Here is a 22636-nt window from a genome sequence, read left to right as displayed (position 1 = left end):
TGGTGGGATGGCTCCTGTGACTGGAGTGTTGGAATGGAAGGGTACGGGCTCTTTAGGAAGAACAGGCAGGGGAGACGAGGAGGGGATGTCGCCCTCTATGTCAATGACCAGCTGGAGTGCATGGAGCTCTGCCTGGAGATGGATGAGGAGCCGACAGGAACTTATGGATCAGGATTAAAGGGAGGGCAGGGACAGGTGACATTGTAGTGGGGGACTGCTACAGGCCACCCGACCAGGAAGACCGAGATGATAAGGCTCTCTATAGAGACAGGAGCAGCCTCATGTTCACAAGCCCTGGTCCTCATGGAGGACTTCAATCACCCTGATTTCTGTTGGAGGGACAACACAGCAGGGCATAAGCAATCTGGGAGGTTCCTGGAATGTGTTCATGATAGCTTCCTTCTCCAAGTGACAGAGGAGCCAGTGAGGAGAGGTGCTATGCTGGGCCTTGTTCTCACCAACAAGGAGGGTCTGGTGGGGGATGTGAAGCTCAAGGGCAGCCTCGGTTGCAGTGACCATGAAATGGTGGAGTTCAAGATCCTTAGGGCACCAAGGAGGATGCAGAGCAAGCTCACTACCCTGGACTTCAGGAGAGCAGACTTTGGCCTCTTCAGGGATCTGCTTGGTAGAGTACCATGGGATAAAGCCCTGGAGGGAAGAGGGGCCCAAGCAACCTCATTAATATTCAAGAATCACCTCCTCCAAGCTCAGGAGCGATGCATCCCAACAAAGAGGAACTCAGGCAAAAATGCCAGGAGGCCTGCATGTATGAACAAGGAGCTCCTGGACAAATTCAAACACAAAAAGGAAGCCTAGAGAGGGTGAAAGCAAGGACAGCTAGCCTGGGAGGAATACAGAGAAATTGTCCAAGCAGCCAGGGATCAGGTTAAGAAAGCTAAAGCCCTGATAGAATCAAATCTAGCCAGGGACGTCAAGAAAAACAAGAAAAGCTTCTATAAGTACGTCAGTGATAAAAGGAAGACTAGGGAAAATGTGGACCCTCTCCAGAAGGAAACAGGATGCCTGGTTAGAATCATAGAATCATTAAGGTTGGAAAAGACCCTTAAGATCACCAAGTCCAACCATTAACGTAACACTGCCAAGTCCACCACTAAACCATGTCCCTAAGCACCACGTCTACCCGTCTTTTAAATACCTCCAGGGATGGAGACTCAACCACTTCCCTGGGCAGCCTGTTCCAGTGCCTGTAACTGTTCCAGTTACCCGGGATATGGAGAAGGCTGAGGTACTCAATGACTTTTTCCTCAGTCTTCACCAGCAAGTGCCCAAGCCACACCGCCCAAGTCACAGACGACAAAGGCAGGGACTGGGAGAATGAAGAACTGCCCACTGTAGGAGAAGATCAGGTTCGACACCATCTAAGGAACCTGAAGGTGCACAAGTCCATGGGACCTGATGAAATGTATCTGCAGGTCCTGAGGGAACTGGCAGATGAAGTTGCTAAGCCACTATTCATCACATTTGAGAAGTTGTGGCACTCTGGTGAAGTTCCCACTGACTGGAAAAGGGGAAACATAACCCCCATTTTTAAAAAGGGAAAAAAGGAAGACCCAGAGAACTACAGGCCAGGCAGTCTCACCTCTGTGCCCAGCAAAATCATTGAGCAGATCCTCCTGGAAACTATACTAAGGCACATGGAAAATAAGGAGGAGATTGGTGACAGCCAACATGGCTTCACCAGGGGCAAATCACACCTGACAAATTTGGTGGCCTTCTGTGATGGGGTTACAACGTTGGTGGATAAGGGAAGAGCAACTGATGTCATCTACCTGGGCTTGGGCAAAGCATTTGACACTGTCCCACACAACATCTTTGTCTCTAAATTGGAGATACATGGATTTGATGGATGGACCACTCAGTGGATAAGAAATTGGCTGGATGTCACACTGAAAGAGTTGCAGTCAACGGCTCGATGTCCAAGTGGAGACCAGGGACGAGTGGCGTTCCTCAGGGGTCTGTATTGGGACTAGCACTGTTTAACATCTTTGTCGGCAACATGGACAGTGGGATTGAGTGCACCCTCAGCAAGTTTGCTGACGACACCAAGCTGTGAGGTGCAGTCAACATGCTGGAGGGAACAGGTGCCATCCAGAGGGACCTTGACAGGCTGGAGAGGTGGGCCCATGCAAACCTCATGAAGTTCAACAAGGCCAAGTGCAAAGTCCTGCACATGGGTCAGGGCAATCCCAAGCACAAATACAGGCTGGGCAGAGAATGGACTGAAAGCAGGCCTGAGGAGAAGGACTTGGGGGTGTTGGTTGATGAGAAGCTCAACATGACCCGGCAATGTGCGCTTGCAGCCCAGAAAGCCAACCATATCCTGGGCTGCATCAAAAGAAGCATGACCAGCAGGTCAAGGGAGGTGATTCTGCCACTCTGCTCCACTCTCATGAGACCCCACCTAGAGTACTGCATTCCGCTCTGGGGCCCCCAACATAAGAAGGGCACGGACCTGTTGGAGTGAGTCCAGAGGAGGACCATGAAGATGATCAGTGGGCGAAGCACATAAAGACAGGCTGAGAGAGTTGGGGTTGTTCAGCCTGGAGAAGAGAAGGCTCTGGGGAGACCTTATAGCAGCCTTCTCATACCTGAACGGGGCCTACAAGAAAGCTGGAGAGGGACTTTTTACAAGGGCACACAGCACTAGGACAAGGGGTAATGGCTTTACACTGAAAGAGGGTAGATTTACATTAGCTATAAGGAAGAAATTCTTCACCGTGAGGGTGGTGAGGCACTGGAACAGGTTGCCCAGAGAAGCTGTGGATGCCCCATTCCTGGAAGTGTTCAAGGCCAGGTTGGATGGGGCTTTGAGCAACCTGATCCAGTGAAAGGTGTCTCTGCCCATAGCAGGGGGGTTGGAACTAGATGATCTTCAAGGTCCCTTCCAACTCAAACCATTCTATGATTTTATGACATGCAAATCCTGTCTGTAGCTGGGGAATGCAGAATGGAAAGGTCAGCTACTGCCTGAGATTAAGTTATGCAACAATTTTTAACTAGCTCATGAGAACTGTATTATATTCAAATGCACGGCATTTTGAAAGCGTAGCTCTCAAAAAGCTGGTTGTGGCATTTGCACAAAGACAGTTACCATAGCTCAGCTGACATGGAATGTATTATTAATGCCTAAGAAACCAGTCTGAAATCTTTCAGAAAAACACATGCTGAATTTTGCGAACCAGTGGCTGCCAGAGGTGATGAGTCATTTTTGTACAGATTCTCGTCCTTCTTCAGACCCTTTTTCCTACAGGTATTCAGTTTTTATGCAAAAAAGCTATGGAGGTTTGTAAGGGCCAACAGAAAGACAGGAGCATCTTGTCTACCTCAGTCTTAACAGATTAAAGCTCTCAAGTGGGAACAGAGCTACAAGTCACCAGTAGGAAAAACTTATCCACATGCCCACAAAAGAAAGAAGTGACACATTTGGGTAGCACTTAAAGCCTGATTAATCTTAGAAGAAAAGCTATCACACAAGGGACCAACTGCAAAGGAAGGATGACAATCAGACATCATGAAGCAAAATGGTGCCCAAAACAGGGGGAGAATGCATGCAAAAGAAAACCAGAACAGATGGAAGAGGATGGAAAACTAACAGAAACGTGCCACGCAATTAATGTATTTGGTACTTAGAAACTGTAAAAAAAATTAAAGTATATTTAACTGGGGGTTTTTGACCTATGCCTGAACCATTACAGTTTGGCAGGGTGTTAATACAATGAGTTCAACAACTCCTTTCCTCCCCATGGTAAAATAGCCCTGGTCAAGATTAAGTTACTTACTGCTGCTTTCTTTTCACAAAAAGCCTTCAAAGCTTCTGTGAGTTCCTGTGTGATCTGAACAACAAGTGTTGCTTCCGAGTCTGAGGTGATGTGAAAAGTCTCCTGTTGAAAAACATGGTTAGAATTGGTCATGAGGATGCCAAAGGGTCATATACACAAACAGATCAAAGTTATACTTTGATTTGGGTATAACCACGTTTATACTATTAGTTGATACATAAGATATATATATATGTATACTCACACACACACATATGAAAAAATAAAATTGTGAACATAATTATGGCCTGATAAGAGGTAGAACATAACCCTGGATGTCTGTGCCACTCCCATACTGTCAATCATGAACATTTCGTTGCAGACGGAGAAGGGCACAAGTCCTAAATTTATGTTGTCTGTGTAGAAAATTGAATAAAAAGTAAGCTTCAGCACCATCAAATGCCTTTGATTCCCCCATTTCAGTAACAAAAAGGTGAAAGTTTCCATTATAATTTTCCTACGTGTAATTTTGGGAATAAAAGATACCAAAAAATATTGATATTATTCTATAAAGCGCAGAACAATTATGGCTATCTGTCTTTTTAATGTCCAAAGAGACTATTAGTAAGTATATGAAGTTACAAGTGATTACAGTAAGTTAAAAGAATATAGGCAGTCTGCTGTAAGGAACAGCTGTGATTCCTGTAGATAAAAATCAATTAACTGTCTAGTAGGCATTTTTGGTAGTTTACTGATTATCCCCAGACTCACTTTTTCTCTACCTCTTCCTAAAGTCACAAGTAACCACAGCTTAAAAGAAAAAAAAGAAGAAAAACTGAAAAAGACAAAAAATCTCTTCAGTTGGTAATGAAAAACGCATCTCAAAACATTCTACTTGTGATTTCAGTGCATAAACACAATTCAGACTCAAATGAAATTTTGTAATTGCCTGAAATTTTGTAATTGCCGTAAGTACAGAACATGACTTTCATGGACTAAAATGGCAAATATAAATGGTCAGATATTTTCACAACATAAACCCAAAAGAGAAACCAGGGCTTACTATGCCAATGCTAACAGCAACCGAACTGATAAAACTTCCCACTCCAACACCAGCAGCTGTGCTCTAGTATCACCCAGCTTCACTTGGCCGTCCAGTTCTGCAGCAGCAGCATTAGCCACAGCACCACAGGCAGCAAGACCGGATGGCTCCTCTCGTTCAGCCTCATCCACAATCCCATTAGATATGGGCAGCCAACAGCACTTGAGCAACATCAGTGCTGCTAACGCTGCTTGTCAGGGTGGCTCCTCAGCAAAGGGAAGAATGATCCAGAGAATCAAGAATCATAGAATCATGGAATCGTTAAGGTTGGAAAAGACCCTTAAGATCAGCGAGTCCAACCGTTAACCTAGCACTGCCACGTCCATCACTAAACCATGTCCTCAAGCACCACATCTATCTGTTCTTTAAATACCTCCAGGGATGGAGACTCAACCACTTCCCTGGGCAGCCTGTTCCAATGCCTGACTACCCTTTCGGGGAAGAAGTTTTTCCTAATATCCAACCTAAACCTCCCCTGGCGCAGCTTGAGGCTGTTTCCTCTTGTCCTATCACTCGTTACTTGGGAGAAGAGACCGACCCCCACCTCGCTACAACCTCCTTTCAGGTAGTTGTGGAGAGCAATAAGGTCTCCCCTCAGCCTCCTCTTCTCCAGACTAAACAACCCCGGCTCCCTCAGCCGCTCCTCATAAGACTTGTGCTCCAGACCCTTCACCAGCTTTGTTGCCCTTCTCTGGACATGCTCCAGCACCTCCATGTCCTTCTTGTAGTGAGGGGCCCAAAACTGAACACAGTACTCGAGGTGCGGCCTCACCAGTGCTGAGTACAGGGGCACTATCACCTCCCTAGAGAACAGGTAGAGAGCTCACGTTTAATCCAGCAAGTTGCTCTGAGCTGACATTATGCTATAGCTGCGTTAGCCTTTCAAAGAGCAGAGTCCATTAAAACAGAACTTAGAAATTAATGTTGTGGTCAAATGAGTTTGACCAGTAATCAGAGGCTCCTTCACAATATTCATTGCATCATACTGGTGAAACTGCACAACTCTCATCACAATTATTTTACATACATACCAAGAACTTTAGAGCTTTCTGTTTTCGAACAGGATCATTCTGTGGGATTGTAGAATGGGGAAGAGAAATTAGAAGACTGAATACTACAGTACTTGTTGCATCATCTTGTATAAAACAAGACCTTTTAATCTTTTATCCAACAACAAAAGTCAACGCAAATATAACATAGTAATTTTAGGTCACAGTCATAAACATATAACGTTAAGCCCTCAATAGCAATTAGGTAGCAGCTACTACAGATGCAACTGCATTACTTCCAATACCAGGAAGAACACATTTCATATCTACGCTACATACCTACAAGAGCTATCTTTCCCAGGCTTTCCTCACTCAGGTCCAACCTCACGGTTAAAAAAAAGGGAAGTGCCCACCTGCATCTAGCATAGTACCTGACCAGCCTCAGGCCTAAAAGAGCAAGGCATCACCACAGAATACATCAGATCACAAAATAATCTCTGCCACTACGATAAAAATGAGGCAGTTCTCAGTGTTTGTGCCCAGTGCTATTCAGGACAGATACTTGAGAGATCACTTTGGGTTTCACCTTTGAGTTAGAAAAAAGGATTGTACATCTTTAGATACATCATAAGATTTAAACCAAACCTTCAGTTTTGAATACCTTTGATCTGAAGAGGGGCAAAACAGAGAAGAGGCTGGGAGACCTGGCCTGCAGACACTGCGTCTGAGACTCTCAGTGACCTTGAACAGGAATTATGAGAGCTAAGGTGGATGAGTATCCTGATTTCCCTTCTACTGTGATGAACTGTGGTCATTAGGTCAGTTATTTTCCTTCTGGAATAATATTAATAAAATGGCAAATGAAGCCAAAGAACAAAAGTTTTTCAGAAAAATTAAAAGCAAGCATAAGGAAACCGCTACAATGTAAGACACTTGCAGAATTACTACCTCTACATACCTCATGCTTATAATCATCTTCCCACCTTAAAAAGAAAGAAATTAAAATATTAAGATGCATTCTAAAGATTAGTAAGAAGTCAGGTTTACTCATAGTAACTAGAATATTTCAATTTCAAAATTTGTATCACTTACCAATACAGGTTACCTTTTTTATGGTATATCTACAATACTATATTTCTTAAAGGTCCTTATTCTGAGTGACTCTCAAAGAGATCAGCAGTACTGATGAACTTCTTTACGGATCAGCTAAAGGAAATGACTAAAGTAATGGTGGTTTTTTTCTTTGTGTATGAACAGGGGTGCCTTTTCTACAACTTACTTGGGTAATGGCACCCCAAAGACAGTGGTAACACCTTGAAATTTGAATTGCAATTTGTTTGTGTGTGAGTACATCAGATTGTTATTGAACTGCATAACCAGTGCAGTATTTCAAAAGCCATAGCTACTTATAAACTGAATAGCAAACTTTATTTCAGGTTATTTCCTCACAGACAGAAAGGAACAATTTACACAAGAGGAAGAAGTACAGTGGAAAAGACAATATAAAATATCTTCCCCATATGTGACAATGTTTGTTACAGAAAAGAACATCTGTGTAATAAGTAAAGAGATCTCAAAAAAAAAAAATCTTTTGATTCCCCTGTGGGGGTTGTATTCTCACCTTGCTTTCTTCTTTGATGGGGCTAGAAAATTAAAAAGAATTATTAGCAACATCATAGCGTTTCCACTGTATTACTGCAATAGAAGCATTACACAAACAGAACAGTTACTGGCCCTAAAGTGGCTGCAGTTTTTTTAAAGGGCAGGAACCAGCAGCCTAAATCTAGGCATATATGGCCATTTTAGAAACCACCAGGCATCCTTGATGAAAGGACTACGGGAGACTTGTGCCCTAACAGCTTTGCAGGGTACCCTACAGCATCTATCTTCAGGCAGCTGAATTCCACACAAGAAGGCAGTATGGACTGAACTGAGGTGGGCATGCCTCCTCTGTGCAAAAAGTGAAAAGTTTTGGGGATTTTTTTCTGTGAACATACCAGCGTACCTCAAAGTTGCACTTATTCTAGGTCAGTCCCCAACAAGAAGTTACAGAGATTAGAATGCATAATCATCTCTCTTGCCAGTACAGTGTACAAGCACGAGGAAGGAGGGAAAGCTTAGTAAAACAAGGTGGTCTGTTTAAGACAGTAGCTACGCTTCAGAGAATCAGCTAATGCATGGTACATAACTTATCACTTTTTCAGTATTTATTAGCACAGGTGTTCCAGGATAAGCAACAGGATAAGTAATAATTCTCAGGTCAAATGACATCTTTGCCTCTACAATATGAGGCTGACAGACTTGTGTTACTGTTTTAACTGCCTGATGTTGAACACATGCTGTTGAGTTGCAACAAGAAGTTGCACTGGAGGTCCCAAAGTTTTCCGAATGTCAGGAGAGAAAAGGACTGCCACCATTTCACAGAAGATATCCAATGAAGTAAGAACCATGGAAACGTAGGATGGGAGGGCCTCTGCAGGCAGAATCACAGAATCATAAAAAAGTTTAGGTTGGAAGGGACCTCTGAAGGTCATCTAGTCCAGCCTGACAGGTAAGGGAAAAGTACCACAGAGGTGGTAAGTAACAGAAACCAAACAATTTACTGTAAGATGAGGACACTGACAATTAAAGTAATTTTCCTTGAATTATTCCATTTGTGCTGTCTTTCCAGTAAGCCTCCAAAATCCTTTCTGTTTGAAAAGAAGATGGGTGGAGACAAGGAGCGCTACTCAGCGGCTGGAAACTTCACCCTACTCAAGCTAACGACTGAAGTTCCGCTCACTTTGACAAAGATTAGCCTCCAGATTAGACGAGAACTGCTTAGGCCCAAGTCCAGTTGAGTTTTATAAGTCTTCAAGAATGGCAATTTCCCAGCTCTTTGGGCAGGCAATTTCAGTGCTTGACCACTCACTGTGCAGAACTTCCTGAATGTTCAGTCAGCATTTCCTTTATTGCAGTCTGTGAACGTTGCCACTTGTTCTTTCCCTGCGCACCTTCTTGAAGCCTGGCTCCTTCTCTGCAGCCATGTTTTAGGTAGCGCATGACAGTAATTAGATCCCTTCCTTAGCTGCTGCCTTCTCCAAGGTAATCAAACCCAGCTCCCTAAAGCTGTCCTCCACATCATATGCTCTAGTCTCCTCATGATCTTTTGTAGCTGGTGAATCCTCTGCTGACTCTTTCCAGTTCACCAAAATGTCTCATACACAGGATACAGTATTCCAGAAGCAGCTTAATGAGTCCTTAACAGAAGGGAATAAGCACTTTCCTCAACCCGCTGGCTATGCTTTTGCTAAGGCAGTCCAGTATGCTGTTAGCCTTCGTTACATCAAGAGTGCGTTGCTGATTCGTGTTCATACTGCTGTACATCAAAACCTGCGGGTTCATAAGATTTGCTCCCTAACCCAATAGTATCCAGTCTGTATCCAGCAGGGGGTTGCTCCACCCCAGGTGTAAGACTTCAAATGCACCTTTGCTAAACTTCAGGAGGTTTCTGACAGCCCATTTCACCAGCTTGTTGAGATCCCTCTGAACCACAGTCTTGCTCTACCACATACCAGGCATTCCCCCAATTTGACATTACCTGCAAATTCAACAATGGTGTATTCTATCCCACTATCCAGGTCACTAAAGAACATGTTAAACAGTGCCGGCCCCAGGAGAAACCACTGAGGAATGCCACTAGTAACTGGCCAACACACTTAAAATCACTGACAACTCTTTGTGCCTAACAGTTCAGCCACCTTTTATCCACCCTGTAGACTTACCTTATCTCCTCAGTTTGGCTGTAAGTATAACATGGGAGATTGTGCTGAAAGCTTTACTAAAAACTAGCCTCAACTCACTTTTGGATTGTTTGCAACTTGCCATGCTGCTTTTCCAGCAAAAGCCAGTCCCCCCATGAACACAGGGACCTGCATTTGGGAGATTTCTTCCCATTATGTAAAGACAGCCTTGCTACAGACAGCCTGTTCAGGAGGGGCAGACATCTACCACGATGTCTTTGTTGGCCTTCCCCCTCGTCCTGACCCATAATATCTCAACAACCACCAGCCACGGCTCTATAGAGAAAAAGGGCTCTTGCATCCAGCACAACTTCTACTGTCATCTTCTATGCCATCTTTCATAAGGAGCCCATATCCATCCATTAGAGCACTCCAGTCGTACAAGCTATTGCATTACATCTCTGCAATTCTAATGATGTCAATAGCTCTGTGACCACACAGTAACTTCCAGTTCCACCATCTAGTCCAACCTCCCACTTGAAGCAGGCCTACTGCTAACATAAGACTGTAGTTTTGTATAGCCAGGTCTTGAAAAGCTCCAAGGATGAAGAGTTCACTACCTATGTATAACCTGTTCCAGTGCCGTACTACCCTGTAGGAAAGAAGTTTTTGCTGAGTTCAGCCTCTCAAGCTGCCATCCGTGGCTGCCATCTCTTGCTACATTGCCTGCAATTACCAACAACTTTGGCTTTGTCATCTTTGTAGCAGTCTACAGATGCATGAAGGGCAGTTATAAGATCACCCCTTACCCTCCTCTTTCCCATTCCAAACAAGCCTGGCTCCCTCTAACCCTTATCCTAGGTACATGCTCTTGACCCCTGCGAATCTTCATAATCCTCTGCTGGATCCTCTCCAATTTCTCCATCTTCCCCTTGAACTAGAAGGAACAAAACTAGACACAGTATTCCAAGTTTGGTCCTAGCAGCATCAAATAGTAGGGGATAAGACTGTTCTTCAGTCTGCTGCCTGTGCTCCTCCTGAAGTATCATAACATGAGATTTGCCTTACGTAAAATGAGAGTATTCTCTTGGCTCAGATTCAGCTTGGCATCCACCAGAACCATCAAGTCCTTTTTAGCAAGACTGATCAGTCCGTCACATCCCATCCTGTAGTGATGCATGGAGTTATCACTTCCCCACGGAAGATACAGACAAGCTTCTCCAGGTATCTGCTATAACTTCAAGGAAGCAATAATTCAATCTGAAAAGCCTGGTCCAAAATAGCAGAGTAAATCTCTGGATTTATTTCCAGTTTGCTGCTCTATTCCGTCGCAGCATTAAGAGTGATTTTTGGAAAGGAAAAAAAAAATGACGCAGGCAGAATTCAGAGACTAAATTAGACCAGAACTTCATATGTTATACTACCACACTGTGCTTATACACAGTGTCATAAGGCCTTCAAGCTCAGCTCCCTGCTTTGAGTAACTGGTTATAGGAATTACCTTAATAAGATGGTATTTTTATCTGAAGCCCAAGACAAAATACAGACAATCTCTCTTCTTTAGAGAATAAAGAAATACCACAATTTTTCCTTTAAGAAAAGCAACAAATCAATCACTTCAAGGCCTCTCATACATATATATATGTGTGTATACATATATATATATAAAAGAATACATAACCTTATCTTAGTTTTACATATGATCTCTGCAGCAGCCAAAATTTGGTGTTAATGTCCATTTTGCCACTTGCCAAGTAGTACATGCCACCAAATGGCCTTTCTTAATTATATCCTCAAACTCACTCTGGCTGTCAGAAGGGAGCTTTGAAGCTGGAATTCATTCTCTGCCAATATGATCTAGTCTAAAGACACACAGCTGCTAAACCAGTAAGCATGATTTTCTTCTAAATAACTAGAGTATTTTTATTTTGGAATTCACTTGATATTGCCCTTACCACCTAACCAGACCAAACTTAATACTGAATAACACAATGCTTCTGCAGCTAACTTCACTCTTGTCCGTTCCTTCAGTTCTTCATATCCTGTAGGACTGGGTGAGATCACTCTTTTTGATGTTCCGGTTGGTATCTGAGCATGTCTTCTGGTTCTACAGAAGTCAGTAAGTGTTGACGTCAATTTACTCTGAACTGAGAATTACTGAGCTAGATTACTGGGTCACATTCCCTCCTCTTCATAAGAGAGACAAATGGAGCTCAAAAAGGGTCTCTGCCACCTTGTTTTGCAGACCAGCATTAAAACGTACAATTCACAGAAGCCACCAATGATCAACCAAAAAAAAAAGCACTGCTATGGTAGGCACCTACAGCAGGATTCATACTGACAAACTCTGTTGATCTATGCAAGCTTCACCCATTTCAATCAAACCTACCTTCCCAGTGATATTAGTACAGGGGTCAAAAGGTAGCAAGTAGATATTTCTTCAGGTTGGCACCGTTAAGCATCAATAGCACATCCACAGTAACAAAGGACATAACTCAAACATACTGTATGAGGGAAGATGCTTTTTTTGTGTTTGAGGGTTTGGCTTCCATTGCTTGTTCCAATGGACTTGCTAAAGAACTGTAACTTCCGCTTTCACCAGTGATTCAGCATGTATGTCTTTTGATGACTGAAATGAGGTGGAGAAGGCTTTATCAGCTCATTCAGAGAAACCCATCAAATACCATTTTTCTATACTTTTTCACTTTCCTTGATTAGCAAATTACTGTAATTATCTTAAACGCCTCCAGAACCAAGCAGCTAAAAAGTGTCTAAGAAACACTGCAAGTCTGGCAATTCCCTTCTTCCCTCATTTCAAATTCACAAAAAATGGACATTTCTGAAAACATTTTGTGCTATTACAATTTGAATGTTTTATATCAGTCAAACCCTTTGAGTCAACTACTAATATAATTAGGCCAAATATCAATTACGTCAAATCTATTACACTCAAGTAATTCACAGACTTACGTGAGGTACTTGGTCTTACATAACCTTCAATCTAGGAATAGAAATAGTTTCACGTTAGATTTTCTGATTAAAATTTCATAACAACAGCCTCTACTGCAACTGCCTTTAGAAACTGAACAAGTACTTTTATATATCCCAGCACAGTGTAGCCCATAATTTTATAGATATACAATCTTGCGAATATAAATGAAATTTGAGAGAAAATTTGCTTACATTTGAGAAGATTTAAGTTGCAAAAATTAAAAATCATTGAAGTAAAGCAATACAATTTCTGAACCACTGAATTCAGACTGAACATTTTCTTTCTAAAAAACTTAACTTCTTAAAAATAAACAACTTTGTTTCTTCAGATGAATTTCAAGACTACTGTTCTTTTCCCCAGATTTTTTAGGGCAACTTTAAGTTAAGCCTTAGTTTAATTTAATACTACACTGCCTAGAAACACACAGAAATTTAACAAGCTTTGTCAGCAGTACTTTTAAAATTTACTAGGTCAAACATAAATGCACTGATAAAAGACACATTACCAGATACTTTACATTTACTTCCAATTACCTTATACATTTTTAATCCTTCAGTCTTCTCTAGTTCCCCTGCTATCCGTCTGAGAAATGAGACTTTGCATTCTTTTACATCTGTTGTCTTTCTCTTCATTTTATCTGGAAATTCTTTAGACTGTTGACAAAAGCAGCTTGAAACAGTCAATACCAAAATTCATCACAATATTAAAAAAATGGCACATTTCACCTTTTGGACAAGCTTCCAAAAGACTGGTGAACATTGTTTTGAACATGATGAGCTAGTTTCTTCTCTGTAACACAATTAATTAAGTTTTAATGTTAAAGTTGCTTAAGTAGTCTTCAAAACAAAAAATGGACACTATGCAAAGCTTTCTACTAAAAGGTAACATGCTCAGTACCATATCCAACAACGTTACAGGCATGCTGAGGAATAAGAAAGAACCACAACATTCTAGGAAACTGATCCTGGAGGCAATCAAAACACTTAGGAACAGACTTTGAGCAGATACAGACATGCACCTCTGGATCGCACTTCCTCAACAGCTCACAGCTTCATAGCTATTCATGTTGATCCGACCCATGAAGAGTCAACCAAACAAGTATTAGTGATTTATCATATGGGGGTTTAAACTTCAAACTTGATGTAAGTATTTACAGAAAAAAAAAGGGGGGGGAGTATCATAAAGAAATTGTGATCAAAATGCATCAAAATTACTCACAATGTATGCTCTTCTGTGTTTATATCCACTAAGATGTTCTATCATAGGTGCCATCTCTGTATTAAACCCACACAGCTTGCACTCATAATGTGGTTCTTTTCTTCCTTCAAATCTGATTTCAACCACATGTTCTAAACCTGCAAAAGCAAGAGTTACAAATATCTATTACATTTTAGTACAGACTACTATAAACAAATGTATTCTCTTCAATGTTGCTTGTTAAAAGCCAAAATGATTAAATAAAAGTATTGCACTTTCAGAATTTCAACACTTCTTCAGGATCACTTCAACATTTCTTTGGACTTATTACCCACATCAGTTAAATTTCTCTCTTTACAATGCTTTATTCTGAAAGGAAAAACACTGCCTATGGCAGATTTGCAAGCCCACCAAAATAAAATATTTCATGTACCTTTTTTCCTGCCTGGGATATTTTTAAGAACCTAAGAAACAGCCTTCCATTCAATACAGTCATGTAAGAGAATTCATGGAGAAATGCATATAAAAAAGAGAATGAGAACAGGAAACGCCACACAAATGTCTGGATTATAAAACTGCATTTAAACTTTGTCAAATGTAATTTGGACAGTGTCTGAGTAGCACAAAGCACATGTAGGAAAGACAATAATTGCTTCACAAAATTGGGTCCTTCATAATCTAAAAATCTTCCATAAACTTTTAAGAATTACAGGAATGAAAATGGCATTTTTCCTATTTTTTCCTAGAAATGACTAAAAGACTACGCTTTAGAAGTATTCAGAAATCTCTAAGTTTGAGGCTTGAGCATGAAAAGTTTTACTCTGAACAGCTTAAATGTAACGAGTTTATAAGCAGCTTAAAACAAATAGGAAAAACCTGCAGCTGTTCCCTATTATCATAATTTCCAATACTGTGTGTTTGTGATGGGTTGACCCCAGCCAGCAGCCAAGAACCACATAGCTGCTTGCTCACTCACGTACACACCCCTCAGCAGGATGGGGAGAAAATGGGAAGAGCAAAAGCAAGAAAACTCATGGGTTGAGATAGACAGTTTAATAGGAGAAGAGGGGAAAAAAAGCAAAAAAAATCATGTGAAAACCAGTCGCTCACCCCCCCACCAGCAAACCCAGCCAGTCACTGAACGACCACCTTGGAAGCCAACCCCCTGCCTTTTTCTTCTTTTACCATGAGTTGTGATTGCTGAGAATGACATTATGTGGTACAGAATATCCTTTTGGCCAGTTTGGGTCAACTGTCCTGGCTGTGTCCCTTCCCAGCCTCTCACCCACCCCCAGCCTACTCCAGGGGTGAGGGGTGGGGACCCAGAGTGGAAAAGAAGAGAGTCTTAATGCTGTGCACTGTGCAGCAACAGCCACAACACTGGTGTGTTATCAACACTGTTTTAGTCACAAATCTAAAACATACAGGCTGCTATGAAGAAGTTCAACTACATCCCAGACCCACTAGAGTATTATATTACCAAATCTTAACTCTGAAAATAAACTACCACCAAATGAACTGAGTATACAAGAAAGTAACACTTTGCTATCCGCCTTTTCTATAAAAATACTTATAACAATAAAATGCTATGCTTTTTAATATTAACACTGTATGTAGAGTAACAGCAAGACAATTTACTAAACAGAGAAATTCTCTGCTAATACTAGGAAATTTGTTACTTAGCTCTTTGTCAGGGAACATATTTCTCTAGCCCACCAGCACATACCAGGAACACAAAGGCCACTGACAAGCAGCATTGCTTATCCTCTCCTAAGGGTTGCCTAATCTAGCAATTAGAAAGAAAGAAAACCTTAAAATTAATCTCATTACTTTTAGTATTCCCAAAGACAGTGAGGAAAAATATCTCACTAGACAGAAACACCTGTATATCCCACAAAATGGAAAACCACAAAGAATCACGAGATGACAAGCCACCAGTGGCATGAAGTTGCAGGCCAGTAGCTAGCTAGACCCAGGAGTCAATACTGGGTCTAGTCCTGTTTAACATCTTCATTAATGATCTGAATGATGGGGCAGAGCATGCCCTCAGCAAGTTTGCTGATGACACAAAACTGGGAGGGAAGGTCCATATACCAGAGGGTTGTGGTACCATCCAGAGGGACCTCGACAGGCTGGACAGCTGGGCTGAAAGAACCTCATGCAGTTTAACAAGAGGAAGTGCAAATTCCTGCACCTGGGGAGGAACAAGCCCAGGTACCAGTACATGCTGGGGGTTGACCACCTGGAAGGCAGCTGGGCAGAGAAGGACCTGGGCGGACACCAAGTTGAAGATGAGCCAGCAATGGGCCCTTGTGGCCAAAAAGACTAATGGTATCCTGGGCTGCATGAGGAGAAGTGTTGCCAACAGGTTGAAGAAGATCCACCCTCTCCACTCAGCACCAGTAGGGCCGCGCCTGAAGTGCTGTGTCCAGTTCTGGGCTTCCCAGTACAAGAGACATGGACGTATGAAGAGCCATGAAGATGATGAAGTCACTGTAGCATCTCTCCTATGAGGAGAGGCTGAGAGAGATCAGACTGTTTAGCCTGGAGAAGAGGAGGATCAGAGGGGATCTCATCAGCATATACAAATACCTGAAAGGAGGGTGTAAAGAAGATGGAGCCAGGCTCTTTTCAGTGATGCCCAGTGACAGGACAAGAGGCAACAGGCACAACCTGAAGCACAGGAGGTGCTGTCTGAACATCAGGAAACGCCTTTGACTGTGAGGGTGACTGAGCACTGGCACAGGTTTCCCAGAGAGGTCATGGAGTCTCCCACCTTGGAGATATTCAAAAGCCATCTGGACATGGTCCTGGGCAACCCGCTCTGGGTAACCGTGCTTGAGCAGGGACTTAACACCAGATGGCCTCCAGAGGTCCCTTCCAACCTCAACCATTCTGTGATCTGTGAAAAGCTTCTTTACTAAGATGGCTTCTTCAGGAACAAGTTGTCTAACAATTAAGGTGTATAAAAGAGGGGGCCTTTATAGTACTTAGTACAATAAGCTAAACTTTAAAAAGAATAAAGAGATAAGATATATCCTATAAATTATTCAATACATTTGCAGAAAATGAAACAATATCTAAAATTCCACCTTTTATTTCAAAACAAAAGCCATTTGGTCACAAATTCAAAGACATACAATTTAGAAAACAAAAAACATACCAACTAGAGGTTCTTCTCTTTTAGGATCATTCATAAAATCCTTCAGACAGGTTATGTCCTTTGTGAGTCCTCTCTTCACTAAAGTAAAAAATATACACAAAAAGAGATATTACATATTAGACAGTTTGCACATAATTTCTATGATCTTAAAGGAGTTTCTAATGGACACTTAAGGGGGCCAAAATTAATTTTCACTCGGAAATGTGTCAGGAAAATGGGCAAGATCTCAGCCACTCACAAAAAGACTCCAGCACTCTCTGTTTTCCTTAACAATTTTATATGCAAGGAATTAATGTCTTCAAGAAGAGAACCAAATAAGTAAAACAGACCTTTTAACACAATCCAATTTACTGAGGAAAGATACCGAGTTCCCATTCATAGCATGCCCCAGACCATGTCAGTTCTCATTAAAAAAGAAAAAAAAAAAAAAAAAAAAAAACAACAAACCAAGCCACCAACCTCCTTCTTCCCCTAAAACCTTAATACTCATATAGCATACTGAGACTCCTTGTTTGGAGTCTGAAGTTCAAAAATCATACTGCCTTAAGTCTAATAAAGAACACATCATCTTCACTAATATAGCAAACACCTCTTGTACTGCAGGCAGACCAGAAGCTGCACAACCACAGTTAACAAGTTCCTGAGCCTGAACTAGCAGTGTTTCAATCAGGGCTGTATCTCGCTCCTCACTGAGTTTCAATAGCTTGTTCTTTGCACTGCCTAAAAGACTTTTAAAGCATTCCTGGTCAACCCGGAGCACCAGCAGAGTTCAGCTATATGTATCTGCAAAACAATCTCAAAGAGGCATTAAGTGTATTCATGTGTTGGCCATTATAAAAGAGCATGCTGAAGTGTTACAATACATATTTTCAATCTGAGAAAAAAATGTGCAGAAATAGAATGCATCTTCCTAATTACATACAGCTGTATTTTAACTGACTGATGAATTTCGTAACAGTCATGAACACTGCTAGTGTCTTTAAATTGGAACAAACAAGTAGAAATACCACAAGCACTGAACAGTATGTTACTGTGTTCTTTCCCCCTAGGATGCCACGTTATAGTTTAAAAAATAAACAAACAAAACTTCAGAAGGATAAGGAATTCTGTGTTTGTTCTTAAATATTCATTCCATTAGGAATATGCTTATGCTGCATCAAGTCAAACTCCAGGGCTGCACGCAAAAAATTTCACAAAGTTCCAGCATTAATTTATATGGAAAACCTCTTGTAATTTATCTGTGGTAGAAAATACCTGATGGGACACCTCCTGCCACAGGAACAGTGTGGCCCATTCCCACCAAAACTTCACAGCCTTGTAAAAAACTCTCTCTGTTGTTTTTTGCCTGAGGTGACATGCAGCAGTAGCATAGTGGGATAGAGGTGACATGTAACAAGTTAGCGCCACATAATGAGTCTCCATAGACAGATTTTTTACCAACACTTAAATGTATTATGCAGTTCTCATGCATTTCTGTGCCCACGCAGTAGCTCTCAGCGTGAGCTGGCTGTTCCCAAGCTGACAGCAATAGGCATGTGGTCTTTTGGGCTTAATATGGAAAGCTCCACACAGACAAAAGTTACAGGTCTCTACGAGGTAATGGCCATTTTCTTCTTGCTTCCTAACATACAACTTGTCTTAGTATCATCTAGATAATAAACAACCCATACTGTTCTTGGTTTATATGCTGTTGTTTTGTCAAACTTCCACTGTATCATATGTGTACACACATGCGTGCTGCAAAATTTTCTGTTGAAAACTTCACCAGCCAAAAACACATTAGATAGGTTCATTGATATAAGATGTTACCAGGAAGAAAGAAACTATAATGTCTGAAGTTTGAAAGTCTTTCTGTGAAAATACTCATAGCTTCATATTCTCCTAGGATCTTTTCTTACATAAATTAATCAGTGCACAAACGAAAAGCAATGGTTGAAATGTTTGGTAACTTGCTTTGCTTCTTCCTAAACCATAACCAACCACGTGCTTTTGTCATCATTAAAACAAAACCACCTATTCCACAGTTGCATCTGAAAAGGACATTAGTTCATTTATATTCAGCTACCTGGTCTCTGTGTTTCATACTTCATCGGAGTTCGAACTGGGGCTGGAGGACCTAGGATAATAGTTTGACAGTCAGACTACTTCTTCTCACTTGCTTTTATTAAGTACCTAGTAGATCATCCAAACAAGTTAGAGGATTGAACAGTTATCTTCATTTTGCAGTTTAATATAGGCTTAGTAATAGCAGTATTCCATCTTTGTACACTTTTGTAATGTTACTGCTCTAAGTAAGAAAAAAAAGTCTTCACTTCCACTCCCCTTTCCCACCAACACAATATACCAAACACATGAATGTCACAGAAGCATAGAGTATTCAATTTTTATTTGATTTTTAAATGCTTTTCATACTGCCTAGTTATTTTAATTATTTTAACTATTCAGTATTGTGCATGACAGTCGATCTGTGTTACAGGTACCTGACAAAAAAATTCTGGTCTAAACATTTAGAGCCTAAACACAGTCTCAGAGACAATTCATAAAGTCATTAAACTGCATACAGACTAGTATCTTCTTTTACGTAGACTTCTGTATATATTTTCAATCACTCGGAGCTTCAGAGTGAATTTTTAGATGTGCTTTTGTAAAGGTACTTCCACTCCCTTCCTTTGGAACTTCTTTCTCTTGCCCCCTCTTCTGTCAAATCCATAGACACAGACACACAAGCGCATTCTAATGATGCTCTCAGTATTTTTTAAGTTGCAACATTCAAGATTAAAACAAGATGACATACCAGTAGTCATTGACTGGGAAAAAGTGAAAGTTTAACTTAAACTATGTATTTGCCCATGTAATTCCTATTTTTGAAATGAAGTTTTCCATAGTCATAGCAAATACAACATGTTGTATACATCAGTAGTTTTCTTCTCCTCCTGCACAACATAGGCAGTTAAGAGATACGTATCAAAGCTGTAACTCAAATCAGAGTTGTAAACATTTTGCAAACAACTCTGCAATATCAACATAAGGGAGGCGTATGAGAAAGCATATCTCCCTTGATTTCTTACAATAATTTATCCATCTTTTTCAGTAAAAAGCTTCAAAGTCTGTGGTAGCATGAATAAAAGATCTCCAGGCAGTCTGCAAGTACAAAAATTACTTAATTCCAGAGTTGTTCAGTTAGTGCCTGAAGCCCAAGTTAGATTCCAGGTCCAGCATCTACAGACTGACAACATGGCCAAGTGCTAAATGACACAAATAGGCACCTGTGAAATAAGATTTTTAGTGCTTTATTTTCTGTTTACTTCTAGAAACAAATTGTATTTGCAGAGAATTGCACCAGAAGCAGTCCACAGTGCAGTCTGCCTTTATGTGGTTGAAGTTCATAAATACGGTCAAGTTAAAAATCAAGCTGTAGCTGCTACTATCACCAAAGGTAGCAGTTTGAGGTTTTGAGTTAGTTTGTTTACTTTTTTTTTTTTTTTTTTTTAAAAAAAGGAGGCATTTAGCAAATACTATCATTGCTGCCTGCAAAAGTTTAGCAAAAGCAATTATGATCTTGAAGACACTCTTCCATTCAGCGACAGCACGTCTCCAGGCTAACATTTAATTCACATTTACTAGCCACATGGCTTTGTAATGCTATCAATAATGTAAGTTATATTTCTTAAGCATCTCAAAATGAAAACACAACAGTATTTTCCCTTAAAGCATACCAAACTGACTAATGAGCTGAAAATCAGCTGGACTGCCATGCTCAAAGGGCAACGATCAACAGCCCGCCCTCTTGGTGTTCAGTAAGCAGCAGAGTACCCCAAAGACTGATTCCTGGGCCCACAACGATTAACATCATCGTTAATAACCTGGTTGAGGATGCATAGAACACCCTCAGCAAATTCACAGACAATAGTAATTTAGGGGATACAACCAATGTCACAGCTTCAGTTGAGCAGGACTTTGGGAACACTAAGGCTTAAAGAAACCTTAAGAAACACAGTAAGAAGTGTAGAGTTCTGCAGCTGAAATAATCCCATTCACGAGCACAGGCTGGGATCTGGCTCACTGAGCAGCTGCACTGTCAAGAAGAACCTCAGAGTTATGATGAATGCTAAGCTGAATATTGGCTAAAAGCCTGTCTCCCATAAACTAGGTAAACCCCATACTGAGATACTGCCCAAGCAGCATACTTCAGAATATCTTATCGTCCATTATTTGGGACTTGTAAGGCTGTCTAGTTCCATCCTTCTCCAGTTCAAGTGGGATGTGGAGAAACCACAGAGGGTCCAGCAGAAGGGCTACCACGACCAACAACCCAGGGCAAATAACTTGAACAGGCAAATAACCGAGAACAGGTTTGGGAGCTGGACTGGTTTAGTCTGGTAAAGTGGAGGCTAAGAGGAGATCTAATAGCATGGATACCTGAACAGCAGCTACAAAGACGAGCCAAACCCTCTGGGGATGTGACAACAGCATAATAAGTAGCAGCCAGAAATAGTTGCTTAGGAGGCACAGATTAGATGTTAGGATAAAATTCCTCTTTAAGACAGGTGAGCAACTGCGGACTGATTAAACACACTCTGCCCTTGGAGATGTCCAAGGCTTCAGTAAGCAAGTGATGATCCAGCATTGGCAGTAGTGCTGCGTCAATCAGGAAGTTAAGAAATCACCTAATCTGTCTCAGGAAATCCCTTCCAACTAACGATTTTATTTAGTAAGGGGTATTTTCCAGATACTAGTTATCTTTATGAACAAAAAAATCCCTTTCCTTTCAATATTCAAGGACACAGTGCTGAATGTGTTTCTTTGTTCTCCACCTTTTACATCTATACGTGGATCTGTAATGTGCACACACTCCTAATGACTGCCAGAAATAAAACTACTACATTTCAAAACTTAAGGACAGTTTCAGACATTGTCAATTCAGTTACTCAGCAGCAACAAAGAGGTACTGGACTCAGCACCGCAGATTCACTTTTGAATACATGAGGTGGAGTGCACAAAGACTCTATATTCCATTGTATGGGGGAACTTCCTAAGAGAGAGGTGGTAAGGGAGGTGGAGTAGCATTCGATCTTAGTGCTTCTATTATTATGGTTTCGGAAACATTTTCCCTTCTAGTCTAGTAACTCAGAAAGGAACTTCCAGGTTTCCTTTCTTTGAAAATGTAGCAGTAGTTTTACACCCCAAAACCTTATGCATACTAATCAATGCTTGACAGACACAGAGTGACATGTTAAAATAAATAAATTTATCTTACATAATAAAGATGAAATACTGATCAGGGTACTGATAAGGTTGTTGTTGGTGAACTCAAGGCAGAATACATGACATTTGTGCTTTCACTGGAGGAAGAACTTGTAGTCATTGCTGTTAAATAAATGCAGCTGATCTTCAGATCTGATTCCTCCCCTTGACTCCATGCTTTACAGAATGACCATAACGAAGCTTGCTTTACTCGTGGTGCTACTTAAAGGTTTTAAGTTGAAGAATGTAGACGCAGGTTGCTAGATCCTCAACATCCTTTATTACACTTTTCAATACTTTTCATTTGTATCGTAATAAGAGAAGTACTGCAAGCTAACTCTGCATCTTCCTGTTAGACAAGAAAAATTCCACAGGCTGTGCAAAAAAAAATCCATTAATCCACTCTTCTTTGTGCCAAATTAATTTCACCAATAAAGCTAGGCAGCCC

The 22636-nt window shown here is 41.1% G+C and overlaps 1 protein-coding gene across 7 annotated transcripts in view; it reads right to left on the bottom strand.

Moving 5' to 3' along the window:
• LOC309595506 (uncharacterized protein) overlaps window positions 1-22636 on the bottom strand; it is a 39996-nt gene that overhangs the window by 5884 nt on the left and 11476 nt on the right. For 4 of the 7 annotated variants that reach the window (XM_082322550.1, XM_082322554.1, XM_082322551.1 and 1 more), the window contains 9 exons: window positions 19010-19060; window positions 16945-17022; window positions 13803-13939; window positions 13118-13237; window positions 12563-12593; window positions 7492-7513; window positions 6829-6853; window positions 5913-5951; window positions 3801-3902 (listed from right to left, as the gene is read on the bottom strand). In XM_082322550.1, coding sequence (XP_082178676.1) covers window positions 3801-3902; window positions 5913-5951; window positions 6829-6853; window positions 7492-7513; window positions 12563-12593; window positions 13118-13237; window positions 13803-13939; window positions 16945-17022; window positions 19010-19060 — 605 coding nt within the window. The remainder of the gene's footprint in view (window positions 1-3800; window positions 3903-5912; window positions 5952-6828; window positions 6854-7491; window positions 7514-12562; window positions 12594-13117; window positions 13238-13802; window positions 13940-16944; window positions 17023-19009; window positions 19061-22636) is intronic. The other 3 variants (XM_082322553.1, XM_082322556.1, XM_082322552.1) reach the window with 2 other exon arrangements.

Source organism: Platalea leucorodia (genome assembly GCF_965183815.1).
Source record: "Platalea leucorodia genome assembly, chromosome: 1".
NCBI classification, from domain to species: Eukaryota; Metazoa; Chordata; class Aves; order Pelecaniformes; family Threskiornithidae; genus Platalea; species Platalea leucorodia.
Note: the sequence above shows the minus strand (reverse complement) of the source record. Positions and strands in the feature narration are given on the sequence as shown.